Source organism: Bos indicus x Bos taurus, chromosome 13, assembly GCF_003369695.1.
Source record: "Bos indicus x Bos taurus breed Angus x Brahman F1 hybrid chromosome 13, Bos_hybrid_MaternalHap_v2.0, whole genome shotgun sequence".
NCBI lineage: Eukaryota > Metazoa > Chordata > Mammalia > Artiodactyla > Bovidae > Bos > Bos indicus x Bos taurus.
Window position 1 is genome coordinate 29,255,522 of NC_040088.1, and position 18,379 is coordinate 29,273,900.

The following is an 18,379-nucleotide window of genomic DNA, read 5'->3' on the forward strand; positions in this document are numbered from 1 at the left end:
ACCCTGCCTCCCTGCCTCTGTGCCTGGTCACTGGCTCCGACTGCTAGCATTAGGTGGGTTCACCCCCACTGAGCCCAGGATGAGGGAAGAGGAGGAGGACCTGGATTACAAAAGGAAAGAAGGGACCACTGCATCATGCATGTATTGGGTCTACTCACCTGGGGGACACTCATGCTCAGTCCTCAGAAACCAGACAAATCACCTGTGACTCAAATCTACATGCTCCACGAGGGCTGACCCAGCCCATTCTGTTGAAGGGGAGGCCTCCCAGACCCCAGGGTTCCACCTGAGCTAGGCACAGTGCCTCCCTGGGGGTGCCCCTCCCTGGGGTTGGATGGGAGAGCAGAGTGGGCTCATGCTTGGGGGGTTCACAGAGGTGCACCTGTGCTGGTGCATCGAGACAGGAGCAAGTGTGGGCTCTGCGTCCGAGACCCTGGGCAGGAACAGAGGCCAGAGGGGCCCAGCTACCTTTATCACCTCCTGGGGTGCTGAGAGGGAGCACCACTCTCCCAGCTGAAAGGGGACCTGGCTCAAGTGCAGGCCTGAGCTCGCTTGTCTACAGTGGTGTTGGTACCAACAGCTTCACCACATCTCTTGGAGGTTCTGAAAGGTGAACCCTGTGTTGAGGTTTGAAAACCTCTGCTTCTGCTGTTCGGGGCTCCTTCCTGTAATCATCTGTGCTTTCAGTTTTGTGTCTTGCACAAGTAGACTGCACGCTGTCCAGTGTTCCCACCCCTGCCACCCAGACAAAACAGGTCATTGGAAACTGTCAGTTGGGGTGAATTTCATGCAGGCGACAAGAATTCCATTTATTTAAAAATAGATGGGAAAAGCTTTCAGGCTCAAGTCATCTTTGCCAAGACTGCACTGACAGGATCCAGAGAAGAGGAGTGGAAAAATTCAGATGCACACGATGCCCAGCTCCAGTTTGGGGAGAAAGCTTTCTCCTGTACTCTTGAGCAGGGCGCTGTCCTTTCAGCACCACCTCAGAGCCTCCTGAGACCAACGCACACTTTTGCCCTCTCTTGGCTTCCTCCTCCCATCCCCCATATCACTGGTTACACTGAGCTGTCATATTCCCATCAGGGATCTCAGCACACAGGGCTGTGACCCTGTTTCCTGGCCAGGCTCCCCTGCCTTTGGGTGCATCTCATCCACCATCGTGTCCCTCAGAGCCTGGCACACGTGAGGCCTGCACTGGGAGTGGGGACATCACAGCTACCAGGGGCAGAGGCCATCTAGAAGCAGGTCTGGATCATCCCCTCTTTGGGAACCTTTGCGGTGACCCTTCCCATGGCTCAGGTCATGGCCTCAGCATTTCCCAGGAACCCACTTTTCCACTAGCCTAGAGGTGGTGACTCTAGCTTCACAGACTTAACATCAGACAGTGGGGCCTGAAGACATCAGAGCATAGGGGAGTGAGTGGAGAGGAAGCTGGGTTTCCCCTGGCTGTCCATCCTGGCCAAGGGCCATCAGCATCGAGGTCCTGCAGGCCATCCCCAGGGGAGGTGACTGCAGTACCCTGCTGTGGGAGCCCTTTCGGTTGAGCCCCATCTGTTGCTTTGTTGACACCCTGTGGTCACAAAAAATGCATGCCTTGAGGGTTCTTGCATTCAGACCCTGGGTCCATGGCCAGTGACCACATGGATGTGGGGGGTAGACACTGAAAAGCAGAGTTTCCTACTTCACCACCACCCCTTTTCCTCCAGTAGAAAAGGAGCAAGTTCCCTCCCCAACCACAATGCCTTCAGAAAAACAGATGGTTCCTCTGAGGCCCAGAGGGAGAGCTCCACCAGGCCAAGAAGCAAGACTTAATTTGGGAAAATGAGGAGAGACAGGTTCTCAATCACACAACCTGGGCCTGAGCTGCTGTCGTCTCAGCGCCTTGATCTGGGGCAACAGGAAGTCCCTGCCCAGACAGAGTCCAGTCCCCCACCCCCACCCCCACCACTTGCAAGGAATTTTCCGTTATTCAGAGGAAGGGCTGTGTTATTTCTCCAGCTCATGGAAGAAATAAGGAAGTGAGGAAAAGATTCAAGACATGGAAGAACTGATTTTTTTTAAACATCTTACACACTAAAGTCAATATAAATTTAATTTATAGGTTCTTTTTAAAGGGTCAAATCTCTCAACAAGCTTCCCTAGCCCCTGGCAACTCAGCTAATTGCATGCAGGAGCTAACTTGTGTTCCTCCACCACCAGTAACACCTTGATGCCAGGAGTCCACAGTCGCCTGTGACAGCAGGAAAAGATCAGGCAGCAGAGTTGGCCCTGGACACATACAGATGGGCAGAAATCAACATGGAGATTCTGAGAGGGGCTGGTAGGCTGTGCACTTCGTCATCGCCAGCCCATAGTTTCCTTATAAGGCATCTCACATTCCCCTTCTCATGCCTCCAGGCAAACAAGGAGTCTGTAACCCCTGTCCCCATTCAAGTTCATGTGTTCTTGTTTGGAGGTGTGATCCCCTGGGTTCTCTGCGTGTCAAGGCTTCCATGGCAAGTTGATCCCCACTTTCCTCACCATGGGCTTTTCATCTGGGTGATCAACTCGCTCCCCACCCTTCCAGCTCCTCTCCCTGGGCACACGATGCTCCAAGGATGCTCAAGCAGGTGAAGCGGGCTTCAGTATACTGTTCCCTCTGCCAGGAATGCTGTTCCCTCCTTTAGCACCAGAAGGTCCCTGCTTGTGGGTCTCCCCTGAGGTGTGACCCCAGCCCCCACTCTCAGCTCTGGTTCACAATTGGAAACTGTGCTACTTATTAGCTCACCTCCTGTTCATCCCCCACCCACCCAGACAGGGAGCGCAAGAAAAGGGCAGTGCCACACTCACATCCCTGTGTGTGCGTGCACACACACAAACACACACACAGCTCTGTGCACACACTCACATCCTCACACACACACACAGAGCCCCGCACACACACACACAGCCCACTGCACACAGCCCAGTGCACACACTCACATCCTCCCACACACACTCACATCTTAGTGCACACACACAGACCACTGCTCACACATCACAGCCTCTGGCCCCGCCCACAGGAGGTGATGAATGAGTGAACAGTCACTTATCTCTAGAACTGGAGGTTGCCTGGAGCCTCCAGCCAGGATGGGCCCTTGATGACTGGCCTGGGGCTTGTGTGGCTGGGGGGCGGCCCAGTAGACCGTGGGTGGACGTGCACTGGAGTGCAATGCCGTGGAGACAGGCTCCCTACCAGCAGAGTGGTCAGCTGCCCTGCCCACACACAGGCATCGGCATCTGGGTCCTGGCTGCCTGCCCACTGCCAGCCCTGGCTCACTTGAGTGCCTGGCTTGATTGGCCAGATGTCCAGTAGGCTTTAGACAGAGCTGTCCAGCCTGGACCAGGGCCTGTGGGCTGTCAGAGTCCCTCCCCACAGCCTCCTCACCCAGGACAAGGTCACCACACTCTAAGCCAGGGAGATGGGACAGAAAGGCTGGATTCCTGGACCAGCAAACAAGGACACACCTGCCTAGACGGAGCTGGAGCCCTCAGCCCACACTGAGAGTTCTGGCGGGGTGGCCCTTGATGAATTACTCCACCAGAAATGCAGTCCACCCCATGGCACTGCCAGAGGTGACCTCACGGGCTTCTTTCAACTGTGTGACCTTGGGCAGATCAAAGGATCTTTGCAGGAGTTCTCACTGATCAAGTGAAGAGCCATGGCTCCCACCTTACAGGGCTGCTGGGGATTCTGAACAGAGATGACCCTGTAACGCATCACCCAGCACAGAGCAGCATCCAGGAAATAGCAGGGAGATGTATGGCAACCCCAGTCCTGGCTTACAAGCACTCTCTTTCTTGGTTTCTTATAGACCCTCCCCTGTGGAGGGTCTCCCAGCTCAGATACACTGATCCTGTCCCCTCCTGGTGTCCACCCACAGAGATAAGATCCAGTTAGGCCAGTCACTCTTGCCTAGGGCAGGTGCTACTGGTATCTGGTGGGGGGCAGAGGATAGGACAGGCTCCCCACCCCCACAACAGAGAATTCCCTACCCCCTGATGTTGCTAGCATTGAGGTTAAGACACCTTGATTTAGGGAGTTCCTGGTGATCTGGTGGCTAGGAGTCCACCCTGCAATGCAGGGGACATGGGTTTGATCCCTGGTCCAGGAAGATCCCACATGCTGCAGGGCAAAGAAGCCCGCGAGCTGCAACTACCAAAGGCCATCCTCGCTAGAGCCAGTACTCTGCAATAAGAGAAGCCACCACCATAAGCCCACGCACTACAACTAGAGAAAGCCTGTATGCAGCAATGAAGACCCAGCACAGCCAAAAATAAATAAATAAATATATTTTAGAAAGACACCATGATTTAGGTTAACAAGATTTTCTCTTAAGTTGCAAATATTTCTGGGAAGCTAGCCATTCACTCCTTAGTATGAAATAGTGCCAACAAATGAATTCTCTCCCTAAAGCTCCTAATAATACCTAAGCCAAGGAATGAGAATGCTCATGGCAAAGAGGCAGGAGTCTGGGGTGTTGGGGAGGAGAGCTGCTCTCCCCCAGGAAGGGCTTTGGGCAGGGCAAGCATCTCTGGGGGGCACACTGGCCAAGTGGCCACAGATCACCATCGGAGCTCCACAAAGTAACCTTGGGTTTTCTACCTGATGACAGTCTCTACCTTCACACCATCAAAGAGCACCGCAGTCTTTGCTTCTGTTTCACGGCTCTTGTCGGTAACTGGGCACAGTGCTGGACCTCTCTGTCCCTCAGTTTCCCAGCCTGTGCATAGCGAGTAATCAGAGTAAACATACCACGGGATTGTTATGACCGTGCAGAGTTAAGGTTTTCAAAGCACTAGAACAATGCCTGGCATGAGTAAGCGTTATATAAGCTTTAAAGTAAAACTAAGTGAATCGATTCCAGGGCTGGCTCTGCAAACTCGCCTTTCCAATGTGTGCCACCTTCTTCAACACAGGGATGAGGACCCTGGGTGTTGGGAGACTCACTGGAAACAACGGCATGAGAAGATACAGGAGGCACAGAGCATCCCAGGAGCCCCACCCCCACCCCAGCAGGGGCAGCCACAGCCTTCCAAGAGAGCTGAGGTCTGCGGGAGCACCATCCAGCCCAGACCCCAGCCCTTCTGGTGCATGGAGCACCCTTGCAGGCCTTGCCTACTCTGTGAAACAAGAGGTCTGCTCAGAGGCCAGAGATGGACGAGGAAACTCATGAACTCCAACACGGGATGCAGAAACATGGTCGTGCCCCCTCCCCACCCCTCCCCATTTGGCTCAACTTTACCGCCCCATCCTCCCACCTTCTAGGCAGCTGAGCCCTGGACCCAGTCAGCCAGCTAGACAGACCTAGCTTCAAACAGCAGCTGGCACCATTCTTGCCACCAGAGCCCTGGGTGGGCTCTCTGGCCCAGAGAGCTGGCCCTTCAGGCACTCAGGGCTGGCACGAGCCCAGCCACAGCCCTATGCCCCCCAGAGTTGCCAGCATCCCTGATGAGATTGTTTTCAGAAGCTGGGACCACTTTGCCAAGCCTCTTCAGAGAGACAATCCAGAGATTGTGATCTGGTCTCTGCCCTGCTGACCCTTCCAGGCCCACCCACCATGCCAGGGTAGACCCCAGACAGGGAGAGCCTGGACACCATCACCTCCAGAGACTGTGATCTGGTCTCTGCCCCCCTGACCCTTCCAAGCACCCCCAGTCTGCCAGGGCAGACCCCAGAGAGGCAGAGCCTGGACACTGTCACCTCCCCCGCTCTGCACACAGTCCAGGCCCAGATCTTGGTGTGAGCTGACTGGACCTCTGTGCTGCCCGGGTTCCCAGCCACAAGCCCACATCTGAGCGGCCCCCCCAGCCTTCCTCTACCTCCTCCCCAGGCAACTTCCACGGAGAGACACCAGAAAGCAGCAGCTCCTCCAGACACAAAGCTCCATTCCTTCATGACCCACCCAGACCCACCCCAGCAGAGTTGGGAGCAGCCAGCCCAGCCACTTGGCTGGTTTCTCCCTGCATGGCTGCAGGGCTGGGAAAATTGCCCAGCACTGCCGCTGTCCAGCCACCCACGGCACCCCCAGGAGTTCAGATCTGATTGGAGGCAGCCAGCCAGGAGTGCAGGTAGAGCCAACATAGCCTGTGTAGGTGTACACGCACATTCATGTACATATGTGTGCACGCACATGCGTGCTCCCTCAAGCATGCACGAGATGCACGCCTGCACACACATCTGCATACATGCCGGCTCCCGTGGGCTCCAGGACAGCCCACCACATTCCTCTCACACCCCACACAGCTACACACAGGCCCGCAAGCTTCACATCCCCGTCACACTCGTACACATGTGCATAGCTGGGTACACATACCAGGGACATTCATGCAGTCTGGCACAACCATGGCCCCACTCAGAGACATATCAGGGCACCCAGGAGGAGACACGCCCACAGCCATCCCCGGGAACAGTCTGAGGCTGTTCCCAGGACTGTCACCACCAGGGTCATCCAGGTCCCTGGGGGAGAGAGAGAAGGTGCTTCCTGCCTTAAGGGGAGTTGTTGAGAACCCTGGGGAGATGAGGACAGGAGATAGATCAGATTCGGCCAGCTCAGCAGGACCCTGCTGCCCCAAGGACTCATGAATTTTTCAGAGGCATACAAAGTACAGACTGAAGCTGCCAGTCAGGTCCTGGTGGTTCCTGCTTTCAATTATTCACCAGCCCAGCAGAGGGTGGGAGACCAGCCCCAGGCCCCAGCTTCAGGGACCACTCACCAAACCCAGGCTGCAGGCACCAGCCCCATGGCCAGCAGGAAGGCTGCTGTCTGAGTCCCCACATCATCCAGGGAAGCCTAGGTATCTAGGCCTGGTGTGAGTGCTGGTCTGTGTCCCATCCTTGGGCCCCAGCCCTGCGGCTGTACCACCATCCCCATCCCAGGGAGCACTGTCTGGGCTGTGGTGCCCACCTTATCCACCCACCCCCTGTCCAACCACCCACCACCTCTGAAGCTGATGCCCCCACCCTACCGACCCAGTGGACTTCGTCCCCTCCTGTGCTCCCCTGCCCCAAACTTCGGAGGAAAAGGACCAACCTACCATCGAAACAAAGGGAAGGCCCTCCATCTCACCCAGTGACCTCAGCCCGAACTCAGATGGCCGCACCAGGAACTGGACAGCAGAGGAGGCAGGTGCGGAGGCGGCCACATGACGCCCACAAGTGCCTGACCTTAGGGGGTCGTCCACCCACTGCCTGATTTCACCCAGTCTCCATCGGGTGGAGAGCGCAGCAACCTGACCCTTGCCAGCTGCACTGCTACCCAGATTAAAGGTTCTCAAAGTTCTATCCAGACACCCCGGGGCCCAAGAACCCTCCAGAAGGCCCTCAGGGTTAAACTATTTACTCAGTAACACCACTGCTTGTCTTTGTCCCTTGGGCCCCCCTCCTGCAGTGAGTGGGGTTTTCAGAGCCACGTGCTGTGTGAGGGCTGCGCTGTGTGACCCTGAGTTTTAAATATTCATGCTTTCATCTCTGGTGCAGAGTCCCTGGCTGCGACCTCAGCAGCATCCGACCCTGTGAGGGTCTGAGAACTGACGCCCAGGGTAATGCAGGGGTCAGCCGTCTCACCCAGCCGCCCCTTCTCACTGCCGGTCCCAGGGTGTGGCCAGTGCCTCCCCCTGAAGCCCCTTCCGCTAAGTAGAATAGCCCGGAGACCCAGGCCCCTGCCTACCCCAGCTCTGCAGGGTGCTGACCCACCCCCAAGGTCAGCCAGAAAGTCCTGGGAGATGTGCTGCATGTGCTTCCCCCACGTGGACACTTGGAGGTACTGCACCTCCGGATCAGCGAAGTCTGGATTTCTTCTCCTCTGCCTCTCCGTCCCTAACCTGGAGCAGGGCACCAGAGATGCAGCGAGGCACAGGGCCCTGCCAGGAATCATATGAGGAGCTGGCACCTTCCTGGGCCTGCCTTAATCTCTGCATCCCCAAGGGATCCCAAGGCACTGAGACCCGCTGAGAAACCTCACCCTCCACCATGGCAGGGACCCCCAACGGGCCCAGACTTTGTGGGAATGGGATACTGCTTCTACCTCTATCCTCAAGCTATCCTGAGAGCCCACCAGCCTGGAACGATCTGTGTCCCCATTCCAGAAACACTCACCTGGGGGGGAGAGCGGTGTGGCCCAAGGACAGCCCTCTGGGGAGCAGGACAGGCTTATAGCCCCCAGTCTTGGCATCTGGATGACCAGAGTTTGTAATAGCCACTGGGACCAGAGGGTGAGGGTCTCCACAGGGACCACGCTCGGGGGCTTCCTTTGACCCCAGCCAGGGGCTGGTTTCATTCTTAGCCTGTCTCAAGCTGACAGGTTTTTCCTGCTTGACCCCAATTCTAACTGGGACAAGTGTGTCAGGACACTTCCTGGGACAGACAGCCTGCGGGGTCAGCCCAGGCTGGCCAGAGGGACAGGCCACATCTCAGGAGAGCGGCAGGAGGCGTCCACTTTCCTCTGGTAGGGCTGCCAGGTAAAATGCACTATCAAGTTTGAATCTCAGATGAGCAACCAATACTTTTTTGGTATAAATAGTGTATGGGACATATTCATGTTAAAAATTGTCCACTGTTTCTCTGAAATCCATATTTGGCTAGGGGAGCTGTGTCTGTGGGTTTCCCTGGTGGCTCAGATGGTAAAGAATCTGCCTGCAATGCAGGAGACCCAGGTTTGATCCCTGGGTCAGGAAGATCCCCTGCAGGAGGAAGCGGCTACCTACTCCAGTATTCTTGCCTAGAGAATACCATGGACACAGGAGCCTGGTGGGCTACAGTCCATGGGGTCACAGAGTTGGACACAACTGAGCAACTCTCACTCTCTGTGTCTGAATTTGCCTACTCAGGCTGCCTTCCTTGGAGGCCTCTGGGGATCAGCCCAGATGGTTCCTGGGAGGTCTGCAGGCCGCCAGCACAGGAAAGCGGGTCCCCATGCAGCCTGACTAATCTGGTCATCCTTTATCTGGCCCTACTCTCCCTTCATACGGCCTCCGGGGACCCAGCCCCACTTTGGAACTTGGTGTGGAGACACCACAGCCCCTCTGTAGACCCCCCTGGACTCCATGCACTGCTCTGTCCCACTACCCCCTCGCTGGGCTGCATAATTCCCATCCCCACCTGGGGTGGTGGGCTGGATATGCTCCCAGAGTTCAGGAGCCTCAGGCCTTAGGTCCTGGAACCTGTGACACGACAAGTGAGAAGAAAGCATTTTGCAGAGGTGACTAAATTAAGGATCTTGAGCAGAGATGATCATGGATTATCCGGTAGCGGGGAGGGTCTTCAGTGCACTTCCTTGTAAGTGTGAGGCAGAGGAGGTTTGACTTAGAGAAGAGGAGGCCATGTGACCATGGTCACAGAGGCTGGGGGGATGTGGCCATAGGCCAAGGGACTTCAGCAGCCCCCAGAGGCTTCTAGAGGTGGGACCCTCCTCTAGATCCTCTGGAGCAAGCAGGCCGGCCCACGCTGGGTCTCGTCCCAGGGGTACTGGACTGTGAGAGAGTCCACTTCTGTGGTTTTAAGCTGCCAGCTTGGGGCCCATTTGTTGCTGCAGCCCCAGGGGACTCCTACACTGTGGGACCCCATGGCTGGTGGCTGCTCACGCTGGAAGGGACAACCCGCAGCCCAGTTCCACTGCAGACATGCAAGTGTGCACTGCGCCCACAGTGGGGGATTGGCTCAGCCCCTCCTGAGCTCCGTAGGCAGTGCCAACACCCCCTGGGGCTGGGGGCTGCTTTCTGGGGCAGCGCTGGCTGGGCAGGGAGTGATCCTGCCATTCCGTCCCCCTCCCCCCCTCACTGACCACGGTCAGGGCTTGCTCTGGGGTTTCTGGGGCCACTGTTCCTGGCTGTTTTATGAGCCCCACTGAGGAGCAGGGTGGATGTGGGACAAGTGACTGGCTTGCGGGAATGGGGTATAAGAGCAGACTTCGAAGAGCTTGAAAACCCAGGAGAAGAGCAAGGTGTGTGTGACAATCACTCGTGCAGGAGGAGCCTTCTGCTCATCCCTTTGTCAGAGACCCCCCCAAAACATTCAACCCCCTTTTGCGGATCTGAAGTGACCCATTCTTTGTCCTGGATGCCCCCACTAGGGGAACGCCAAAGCCCCCTCACCAGCTGGACTCCGAATTCAGCGACCCACCGCCCACCTGGTTAGCGTGGGTGTACGCCTGGGCACGTAGCCAGTAGGGGTGATGGGAGCTGGACGCGGTGGCAGCTTGGTGGAGGGCCAGGAAGGGTCCTAAGGAGCGCCCTCACGCAGGGCAGGTCGCCCACCCCCCAGCAGCAGACGCACAAGGTTCTGGGGTCGCTCAGTTTATTGGTAAAACGGGCACTGAGCGTGACAAAGGCTGGACGCGGAAGCCGGGGCGGCGGGGACGCTTTTCCTCTTAAAGAACTTCCACTGGACCTTGATGGCGAGCATCCAGTCGCTGACGGAGAGCCTCTTACAAGCGGAGGTGCAGACATGCGCCTGGCGGGGGGGCGGGGCGCCGGGGCCGCGCCGGGGACTGGGCCGGGGGTGGGGGCGGGGGCGGGGCGCGGCGCCGCCGGGGAGGGTCGCGCCGCGGGCGCCCGCGCTTCACTTGCCCGCCTTCTGTGCCTTCTGCGCCGACTTGGTGACCTTGCCGGCGCCGCCGCTCTTCTTCTCCACGTTCTTGATGACGCCCACGGCCACTGTCTGCCGCATGTCGCGCACGGCGAAGCGGCCTGCGGGGAGGAAGCGTGAGGCGCAGGCCGGGATGCAGCGCGCAGGCGCACTCGCGCCCGCAGCATCCTCCCCCAGCCCCTGGCCCTGGGGCGGGACCCTGGCGCGGAGCTCTCTGAGCCTGTTTGACTGTTTCCCGGGTGGAGGCAGGGGGCAGTGAGGTGCTAGGCTCCCTTCTCCTTAGATGGCAGGAATAACACATATGGGACTCCGCCAAAGCGTCGTTGTGGGAATTAAATGGCATGTAAACAGTCCTTAGAGCAGCCTGGTGCAGAATACAGTTCACCCTTTAAGGTATTCTGACGATGGCCAGCAACCTTGCCAGGCAGCTCTCTGATATAGATCTGTGGGTCATCCCTGGGGTATTGGTGGGGCAGGCCAGCTGGAGGCCGGCGGTCAGTCCTCACTCTGCCACACTGTGGGCCTGGAGTGGGTCCCCAGGGGACTTCATCTGCAGAGGGGGATACCATCCCCTGCCCACCCAGTGGGGCCACCTATGCTCCATGAGACAAAGACCAAGGCTGGGTCTCCTCTAAACTCTAAGCTGCAACAGGAAAGTCCAGGACCCTCCATCCACCCCACCCCCACAGTAGTCCTCTGCCCTTGGCCCAGACTGGCTGCCACTTGATGGCTGCCCCTTCCCCATCACCCAGCTCACCGAGAGGTGGGTACTGGGAGAAGCTCTCCACACACATAGGCTTCCCCGGGACCATCTCCACAATGGCTGCATCACCGGACTTCAGGGACTTGGGGTTGTCCTCCAACTTCTTGCCAGAGCGCCGGTCAATCTTCTCCTTCAGTTCAGCAAACTTGCAGGCGATGTGGGCTGTGTGGCAGTCAATGACTGGTGAGTAGCCAGCGCTGATCTGCCCAGGGTGGTTCAGAATGATGACCTGTGGGCAGAGGTACACGAGGCCATCAGGCATGCCCAGGTGGGCACCGGGAGAGGGCCCTGAGCTGGAGGAGGCTCTGCCCACCCCAGGTCCCTGGGGCCCAGATGCTGTCCATGGAGGAAGGTCAGAATAGGGAGAATCCAGGCTCCCAGATCTGAACCCCAAGGTCCTCTTTGAGCATCTGAAAGGCCACAAGAGATAAACAATGACAAGGGCATAGTTTGAAAGGGCAGCACCAGAGCAGAGGCAGGGGCATGACAAAACTACACCTTAATTATCATATTTCAGTTATATCTCAGCAAAGCCAATTAAAAAATCCTACTCACGTACAGAGGTGACCAAAGAGGGCACAGTAAGCGTGTAGAGAACAAAGTACCACAGGCCTGTTCCAGCAGTAAACTGAGAACAGCCTTTTCAGGACCAGAGCGGGGCCTCACAGAGGCTAGGAGCACCCTGCCCTCTTCCTGCCTGCAACCCCGCCCGTCCTTGGGGACCTGCTCTGCAGAGCGAGGATCTCAGTCCTCCCTGGCACCCAGCAGCCCCCTTGCTGAGGATAGCCCTGGTACTGCCTGGGGTTGGCTCCGCTGGCCACTGGGCTGCCCACCTGGGACGTGAACTGGGCAGCTTCCTGGGGTGGGTCGGACTTGCTGTCCCCACACACGTTGCCCCGGCGGATGTCCTTGACTGACACGTTCTTCACGTTGAAGCCAACATTGTCCCCAGGAAGGGCCTCACTCAGAGCCTCGTGGTGCATCTCCACCGACTTCACCTCCGTGGTGATGTTCACGGGCGCGAAGGTCACCACCATGCCAGGCCGCAGGATCCCTGTCTCCACTCGGCCCACGGGCACAGTGCCAATGCCTGGGCCGAGAGGAAGGGAGCTGTGAGGGCAGGCTGGGGCCAGGGGTGCCCTGTCCTCCCTAGCAGGCAGGGAGTGGCCATGTGGTAGGAGCGAGGGGATGGGAAGCCCTGGGCAAGGCAGACGCTGGAACCTACAGACAGAGGTGGAGATCTTTCTCCTGCCCCATCTGGAGAAAAAGGGCCTGAGGAAGCAAGTTCCCAGAACACAGGGAACACAGGCAGGAGAGGCCCCATCTCTACCCAAGAGGAGGCAGCAAGGGGCCCTCCTTGTGAGACTGCATCACTAAGCGGGCTGTGGACCAGCCCCCCCAGGGTGGCCCGCCTGGCACTGGTGCTGCCATCTCAAGGGTGAGTCCCAAGGGGGCATGGTGCCCCCATACTTCTCAGGATCTGCTTACACCGTGTGGCCAAACAGTGGGGGTGTGATACCCCCCAAGACAGGGGGCAGGGGGCTCGAGCCTGGTTTCCCTGGCTGTGGCAGAGGCTCCTGTGGCATTAAGGAGGCTGATGGCTGTGCTCTGTGCTGGGTGAGTGTGACACTCCACCTGCACCCAGGTCTTCAGCATCTCTGGCCACAGCCTCCTGGCTGGGAGTCCCCCACTATGGCCCGCTGTGGACCTCAACTTGTTTATGGGTCTGTATCATTGCGTGACCAGCTCTTCTCATTCCTAGAGTGGATGGTGTCTCCTGCAAGATGGGGACCTCCAGGTGGAGGGTGATAAATGAGTCTCCTGTGCCACTGGTGCTGGCATAGGGCTGGACACTTGGGATAGATGGATGAACAGATGGATGGATGGATGGATGGAGATAGGTGGATGGGTGGTCCCCCAGAAAGTGTGCAGCATGGTGGGAGGGGCAGAAATAACTGGGCCCTGGATGCTCCTGGCCTGGGGCCGGTTCTCAGGAGGGGTCTGAGGGCAGAGCTGGCCTGGTGGGCAGGGGCGCTGCAGCAGGTAGTGGCCCTGGGGCCCTCACTCACCACCAATCTTGTACACATCCTGCAGTGGCAGACGCAGGGGCTTGTCTGTGGGGCGTGTGGGGGGCAGGATGGTGTCCAGGGCCTCCAGGAGGGACACGCCACTGGCGTTCCCTTCCTTCCTCTCCACTTTCCAGCCCTTGAACCAGGGCATCTGGGCAGGAAGAAGAAGGCACCGTCATAACGTCCACCTCCCCCCACCCCATGCACCCCACAGCCAGGGTGGGCAGATAAGCCTGGGCCCCAGCGGCCACTGCCCCCACAGTGTCAATCTGGGGGTGTCCCTGGCCAGAGAAGGGGCTGCAGCAGCTTTGGCCAGCCTCCTGGGGAAACTGAACTGAGGGCAGAGTGCCTGTACCCAAGGATGCTGTGGTTCCCACCAGCACAACACCCACAGAGGGCTAGTACCACAGTCATAGGGCTGAGGGCAGCCTGGGGACAGCTCCCTGACCCCCCACTGGCCATCTGTGCTCGTCCTGACCCAGGGCCCTTGGGAAGCAGCCCTGCCACTGCCGGGCACTCACGTTGGGTGAGGGCTCCAGCATGTTGTCGCCGTGCCAGCCTGAGATGGGCACGAAGGGTACAGTGGCGGGGTTGTAGCCGATCTTCTTGATGTAGGCGCTGACCTCCTTGACAATTTCATCATAGCGCTTCTCGCTGTAGGCGGGCTCCGTGGAGTCCATCTTGTTCACCCCCACGATGAGCTGCTTCACGCCCAGCGTGTAGGCCAGCAGCGCGTGCTCCCGGGTCTGCCCATTCTTGGAGATGCCTGCCTCGAACTCACCCACTCCTGCGGCCACAATCAGCACGGCGCAGTCCGCCTGTCCAGAAGGTCAGGCAGGGTGAGCTCGGGCCCCTCAGGGCAGTGGACAGGGGCCTGGGCAGTCACCTGGGGATGGAACCTGGGGGTCTCACCCTTAGAGGCAGTGTGTGTCTGTATGAATGCCCTGGCAATGTTGAATTGTCTGGGCGGGGGGAGGTGGTGCATTTCTGCCTATGTTCAGTGTCCCCATCCTGGCCTCTGTGTCTACTTGTCTGTGAAGTCGGCCTTGACATTGGCCAGCTGTCCTTATAGGCACTCTTGCCTGGCTGAGATGCTGGGGCGCTTACTCAATTCTTTGAGGGGGGAGTGGTGACAAAGGTGAGGGGTCTCATGCCCTGGCGAGGAAATCCAAACACCGCTCACCAATTCCAGGGCCCCCAGGGTCTCCTAAATGGTGTCCTTGCCCCACCTCCAGATCCCCCAGACCCCCGAAGCCCCGCCCACCTGGGATGTGCCTGTGATCATGTTCTTAATGAAGTCGCGGTGGCCTGGGGCGTCGATGATGGTGATGTAGTATTTGGTGGTCTCAAATTTCCAGAGGGAGATGTCGATGGTGATGCCGCGTTCCCGCTCTGCCTTCAGCTTGTCCAGTACCCAGGCATACTTGAAGGAGCCCTTTCCCATCTGGAGGGGCGGGGGCGTGGCTCAGGACGGACCCGGACCCAACGGCCTGGTCACGGGTCCCCCTGGGCCGTGGGAGCAGCATGTCACAGCGGAGAGGGCCCTCGCTCCTGCCGAGACCGGGGACTCTGGACCCAGCTATGGAACGGGGGACACCCAGACCTCATCTCTGCCTGCCCAGACCAGCCTCCTGTAGTCACAACGGGCGCCATCTGAGCATCTACCAGTAGGGGGCGCAAGGGCCTGGAAGCCGCCCTGGGAGAGAAGCCGCGGGCGGTTTCAAGCCCTCCCCCGGCTGAGGGCTCCCCTTTATCTGAAGCCAGGGTCTCCCCTCCCCCAGATAGATTTCTGTGTCAGCCGACGACACCACTGGATTTCACACTGTCCAACCAAAAAAACCCCTCTGTGATTTTTCTTTTTTTTTTTTAAGAAAGAAATCAGATGAGGTCGCAAGGAAGGGCCTGGCTTTCCAGCTCTTTCTACAGATAAAGCTCCCCAGTGGCTCTGAGGCTCCTCCCCCCACCCCCGCCTCACCTGAGCAGGGGAAGCAAAGCCGGGCCACCCTCTGCCAACACCTGCGCCGCGTGCACAGCAAGACCCCCCACGCTCAGGGCCAGGGCTGCGGTCAGGACTGTGTGTTCACTGTCCAGCTGGGCAAAACCCCTTGCCAGGGCTGCGCAAGGACCGAGCTCTGCCCTCCAGGGAGGCTACCCAGACAGACACCCTGCGAACACCCTCAGCACCCCCCAAATACCAGGCCGGCAGGGAAGGAAAGACATAGCGTCGGGGCCCAAGAGCACTCCCACCCCCTCAGAGAACAGAGTTCAGCCCAGGCCAGCAACCGCCCCCTCCTGAGCCCTGGCACCAGTCATCCAGGTGAGACCCTCCACAGCTTCCCCGGACAGGGGGCTTCTCCCAGAGCTCAGGGGTGAAGGTAGGGGGCACAGAGAGCAGACCCCTACTTCATAGACACCTCCCACACATGGGTCTCAGAACTTGAGAGGATCAGCCTCCAGAAATGGGGGTTCAGCCATCAGGGCCCCTCCCATCCTCACTAAGTGACAAAGACACCCCTAAAAAAGGGTGCCACCCTGGATGAGTGGCCTGCCCCAGCCCAGCACGAGAAAATGGAGCTGATGGGCTGAGTGCCCATCAATTGGCTATTAATAGCCACTCTGAGTCCTGACCCTGCCCTGGGACAAGCGAGGACAGCGCCCCCCACAGCCCCAAACTCAGCCCCGGGGCTACAGGAACCCAACTGTGGGGCTCAGAGAGAGTGACCAGTACTGGGAGAAGTGCGCCTCCCCCTGGCCCGGGGCAGGTCCAGCAGGTTGGTCCATCTCCTCCACAGGCATTTCCTCAGAGAGGTGCCCCTGCTCCCCTACCCCCCGCCTCTTCCATCTGGATGCTCTGACATACACGTCCTCTTGCTCTGGAGGAGACCATCTGAGCTTCGTGCCCCAGGGTCAGGGAAGTGCCAGTCGGGCTGCCACATGGGACCCCAGCCTCACGGTGGAGGCAAAGCAGGGAGCTCCCCCAGGGCTCACCTCGGCCGCCTCCTTCTCAAACTTCTCGATGGTCCTCTTGTCGATGCCCCCGCATTTGTAGATGAGGTGGCCAGTCGTGGTGGACTTGCCTGAGTCCACGTGGCCGATGACCACTATGTTGATGTGGGTCTTCTCCTTGCCCATTCTGCCTGGGGCGTGGGGAGGGGCTGGCACGACCTGGGGTGCTCTGGCTCAGGGTGAGGGGAAGCTGAGCAGTGAGTCTGTGGGTTGAGGCAGGGGCACAGGTGATGGGGGGCCTCCAGGAGTAGCCCAGCAGACACTGCCCTGCCCAGGTTGGGAGCACACCCTGCCCCACAGAACAAGATCCTGAGGCTAGAGCCAAGTCTCTGCATTTAGCTGAGCAGAGCCCAGGAGCAAGCCCAAAGAGCCCAACAGCTGGAAATGTCTGAGTGTCGTGGCTACAAACCACCCCCACCCCTGAGAGAGGTTATCCCCCCTCTGGAGAGACCGAGAAAGACCAGGCTGGTGAGCCCCATGACCAGTCAGGAGCCTGTTGATGAGTCACCCTGCCCAGCTCTCCAATGCCCTGTCCCCGGTGTTTGCTCCCCCACCGACGGTCTTGGGCTGGGACACTGCACCCAATCCCAGCACCCCCCCACCCCCCCCCGCCGAGGTGTCACAGTGGAGAGATGGTCAGGGCTTCCCACTCCCCTCCTCGAGCAGCGATGGCGCCATCTTCCTCTCATCCCTGCCCGGCAGGCTGGCACAGGGAGACAGGCTGGCCGAGACCTCAGGCAGGGTGATGCAGTGCCCAGATCAGGGGCCCAGAATAGCTCAGGCCCTGCCCAGATCTGGACAGGGGGCAGACAGTAGGGCAGGGAGGTGGGGGTCCCTGCTCTGTCCAAAGGGTGAATCTGGCCCTAGCAGCCAAGCTCAGCAAATGACAGACAGATGCCCTCAGCCTGCTGGGGGCAGGGGGCCATCCCCTCCCCCTCCCCTCTAATCACAGAGTCGCAGCCCCTGCTCCATCTTGGAGGTCAATGGGGAAACCTAGGTAGCCCAGGAGGTGACAGGCAGCTGGGGGAGGGAAAGCTGGAGAAAAAGGTGCACCCTAGGGTGCAGATACCAAGTGGACATCGCCAGCGCGGGTGGGGGCGGGGTGGCAAGGACCCCTCAGGTCTGACCTCCTCCGCTCTCCCGCTACATGGCGGGTACCCACAGCACCCACCCTCACCAGCCCCCAGCACTGACGACCCTTCCTCAACCCGGCAGGGCCCTAGGCAGTCCCAAGGTCACGGCTGCAGGTCGATCGCCACTGTCCAGGAGAGTCGTCCCCGCCTCAGCCGCCGCGTAAACAAGCGATACCACGGTGCCCCCACCCCACCCAGGGCCGCCCCGGGGACTGACCCCGGTGCCGGTGCGGGCGCGCTGGGAGGGCGGCAGATCTCCGCAGGGAGGAGCGCAGCCTCGCCAGGAGCCGGTGCCCCCAGGACTGGTCCCCGGGGAAGGGACCCTCTGCGGAAAGCTGGGGGCGGGGATGGGGACCCGGAGGCCCAGCGTCCTTACCCAGAGCCGAGGTCTCAGCCAGAGGGACTGGCGGTGCCGGCGCCGGCGGTTTTATCTCTCCAGGAGGGGGGTCCACCTATCGCCCGAGCAGGCGCAGTGCACCGCGCCCCTGCAGTACGGCAATGCGGTACCGGCGCGGGCGGGGCCGGGGGCGGGGACGCGAGGGATGCAGGGTCCGCGGGCGCGCGCGAGCGCGACAGGGACGCGAGAGGAGGATGCGGCGAGGGAGCGAGCTACAAAGGCGGAGACGAGACGCACCCGGAGGGAGCGCAAGCTGCGAGAGAAAAACAGGCGGAGGCGGCGGAGAACCGCGACGAGACGGGGAGAGGGAAGCAGAAAAGAGGGAGGGCGGAGATGGAGAGAGGGACCAGGAGAGAAAGAGCTAGAGGCAGAGGACAGATAAAGCCAGACTGAAACGCCAGGCTC

General features: G+C 59.3%; 1 protein-coding gene across 2 annotated transcripts; it reads right to left on the minus strand.

The window, feature by feature from the left end:
• Positions 1-10,298: 10,298 nt before the first annotated feature.
• EEF1A2 (eukaryotic translation elongation factor 1 alpha 2) lies at positions 10,299-18,059 on the minus strand. Of its 2 annotated transcripts, none has more exons than XM_027559138.1 (8): positions 17,954-18,059; positions 16,427-16,647; positions 14,703-14,882; positions 13,960-14,256; positions 13,439-13,589; positions 12,203-12,459; positions 11,364-11,598; positions 10,299-10,707 (listed from the first exon to the last, which is right to left on the minus strand). In XM_027559138.1, the coding sequence occupies exons 2-8, from the start codon at positions 16,568-16,570 to the stop codon at positions 10,580-10,582; spliced, it is 1,392 nt and encodes a 463-aa protein (XP_027414939.1). In that variant the 5' UTR covers positions 16,571-16,647; positions 17,954-18,059; the 3' UTR covers positions 10,299-10,579. The 2 variants fall into 2 exon arrangements, with proteins under 2 accessions (XP_027414939.1, XP_027414940.1); XM_027559139.1 differs by having other exon boundaries at positions 17,795-17,964.
• Between the last annotated feature and the right edge of the window lie 320 nt (positions 18,060-18,379).

Excerpts from the sequence above, each read along its gene's own strand:
- EEF1A2 (XM_027559138.1), bottom strand. The coding sequence starts at position 16,570 with ATGGGCAAGGAGAAGACCCACATCAACATAGTGGTCATCGGCCACGTG. Across the intron at positions 14,257-14,702 it reads TGATCACAGGCACATCCCAG|GCGGACTGCGCCGTGCTGAT; the intron begins GTGGGCGGGGCT and ends CCTTCTGGACAG. Across the intron at positions 13,590-13,959 it reads TGCTGGAGCCCTCACCCAAC|ATGCCCTGGTTCAAGGGCTG; the intron begins GTGAGTGCCCGG and ends CTTCCTGCCCAG.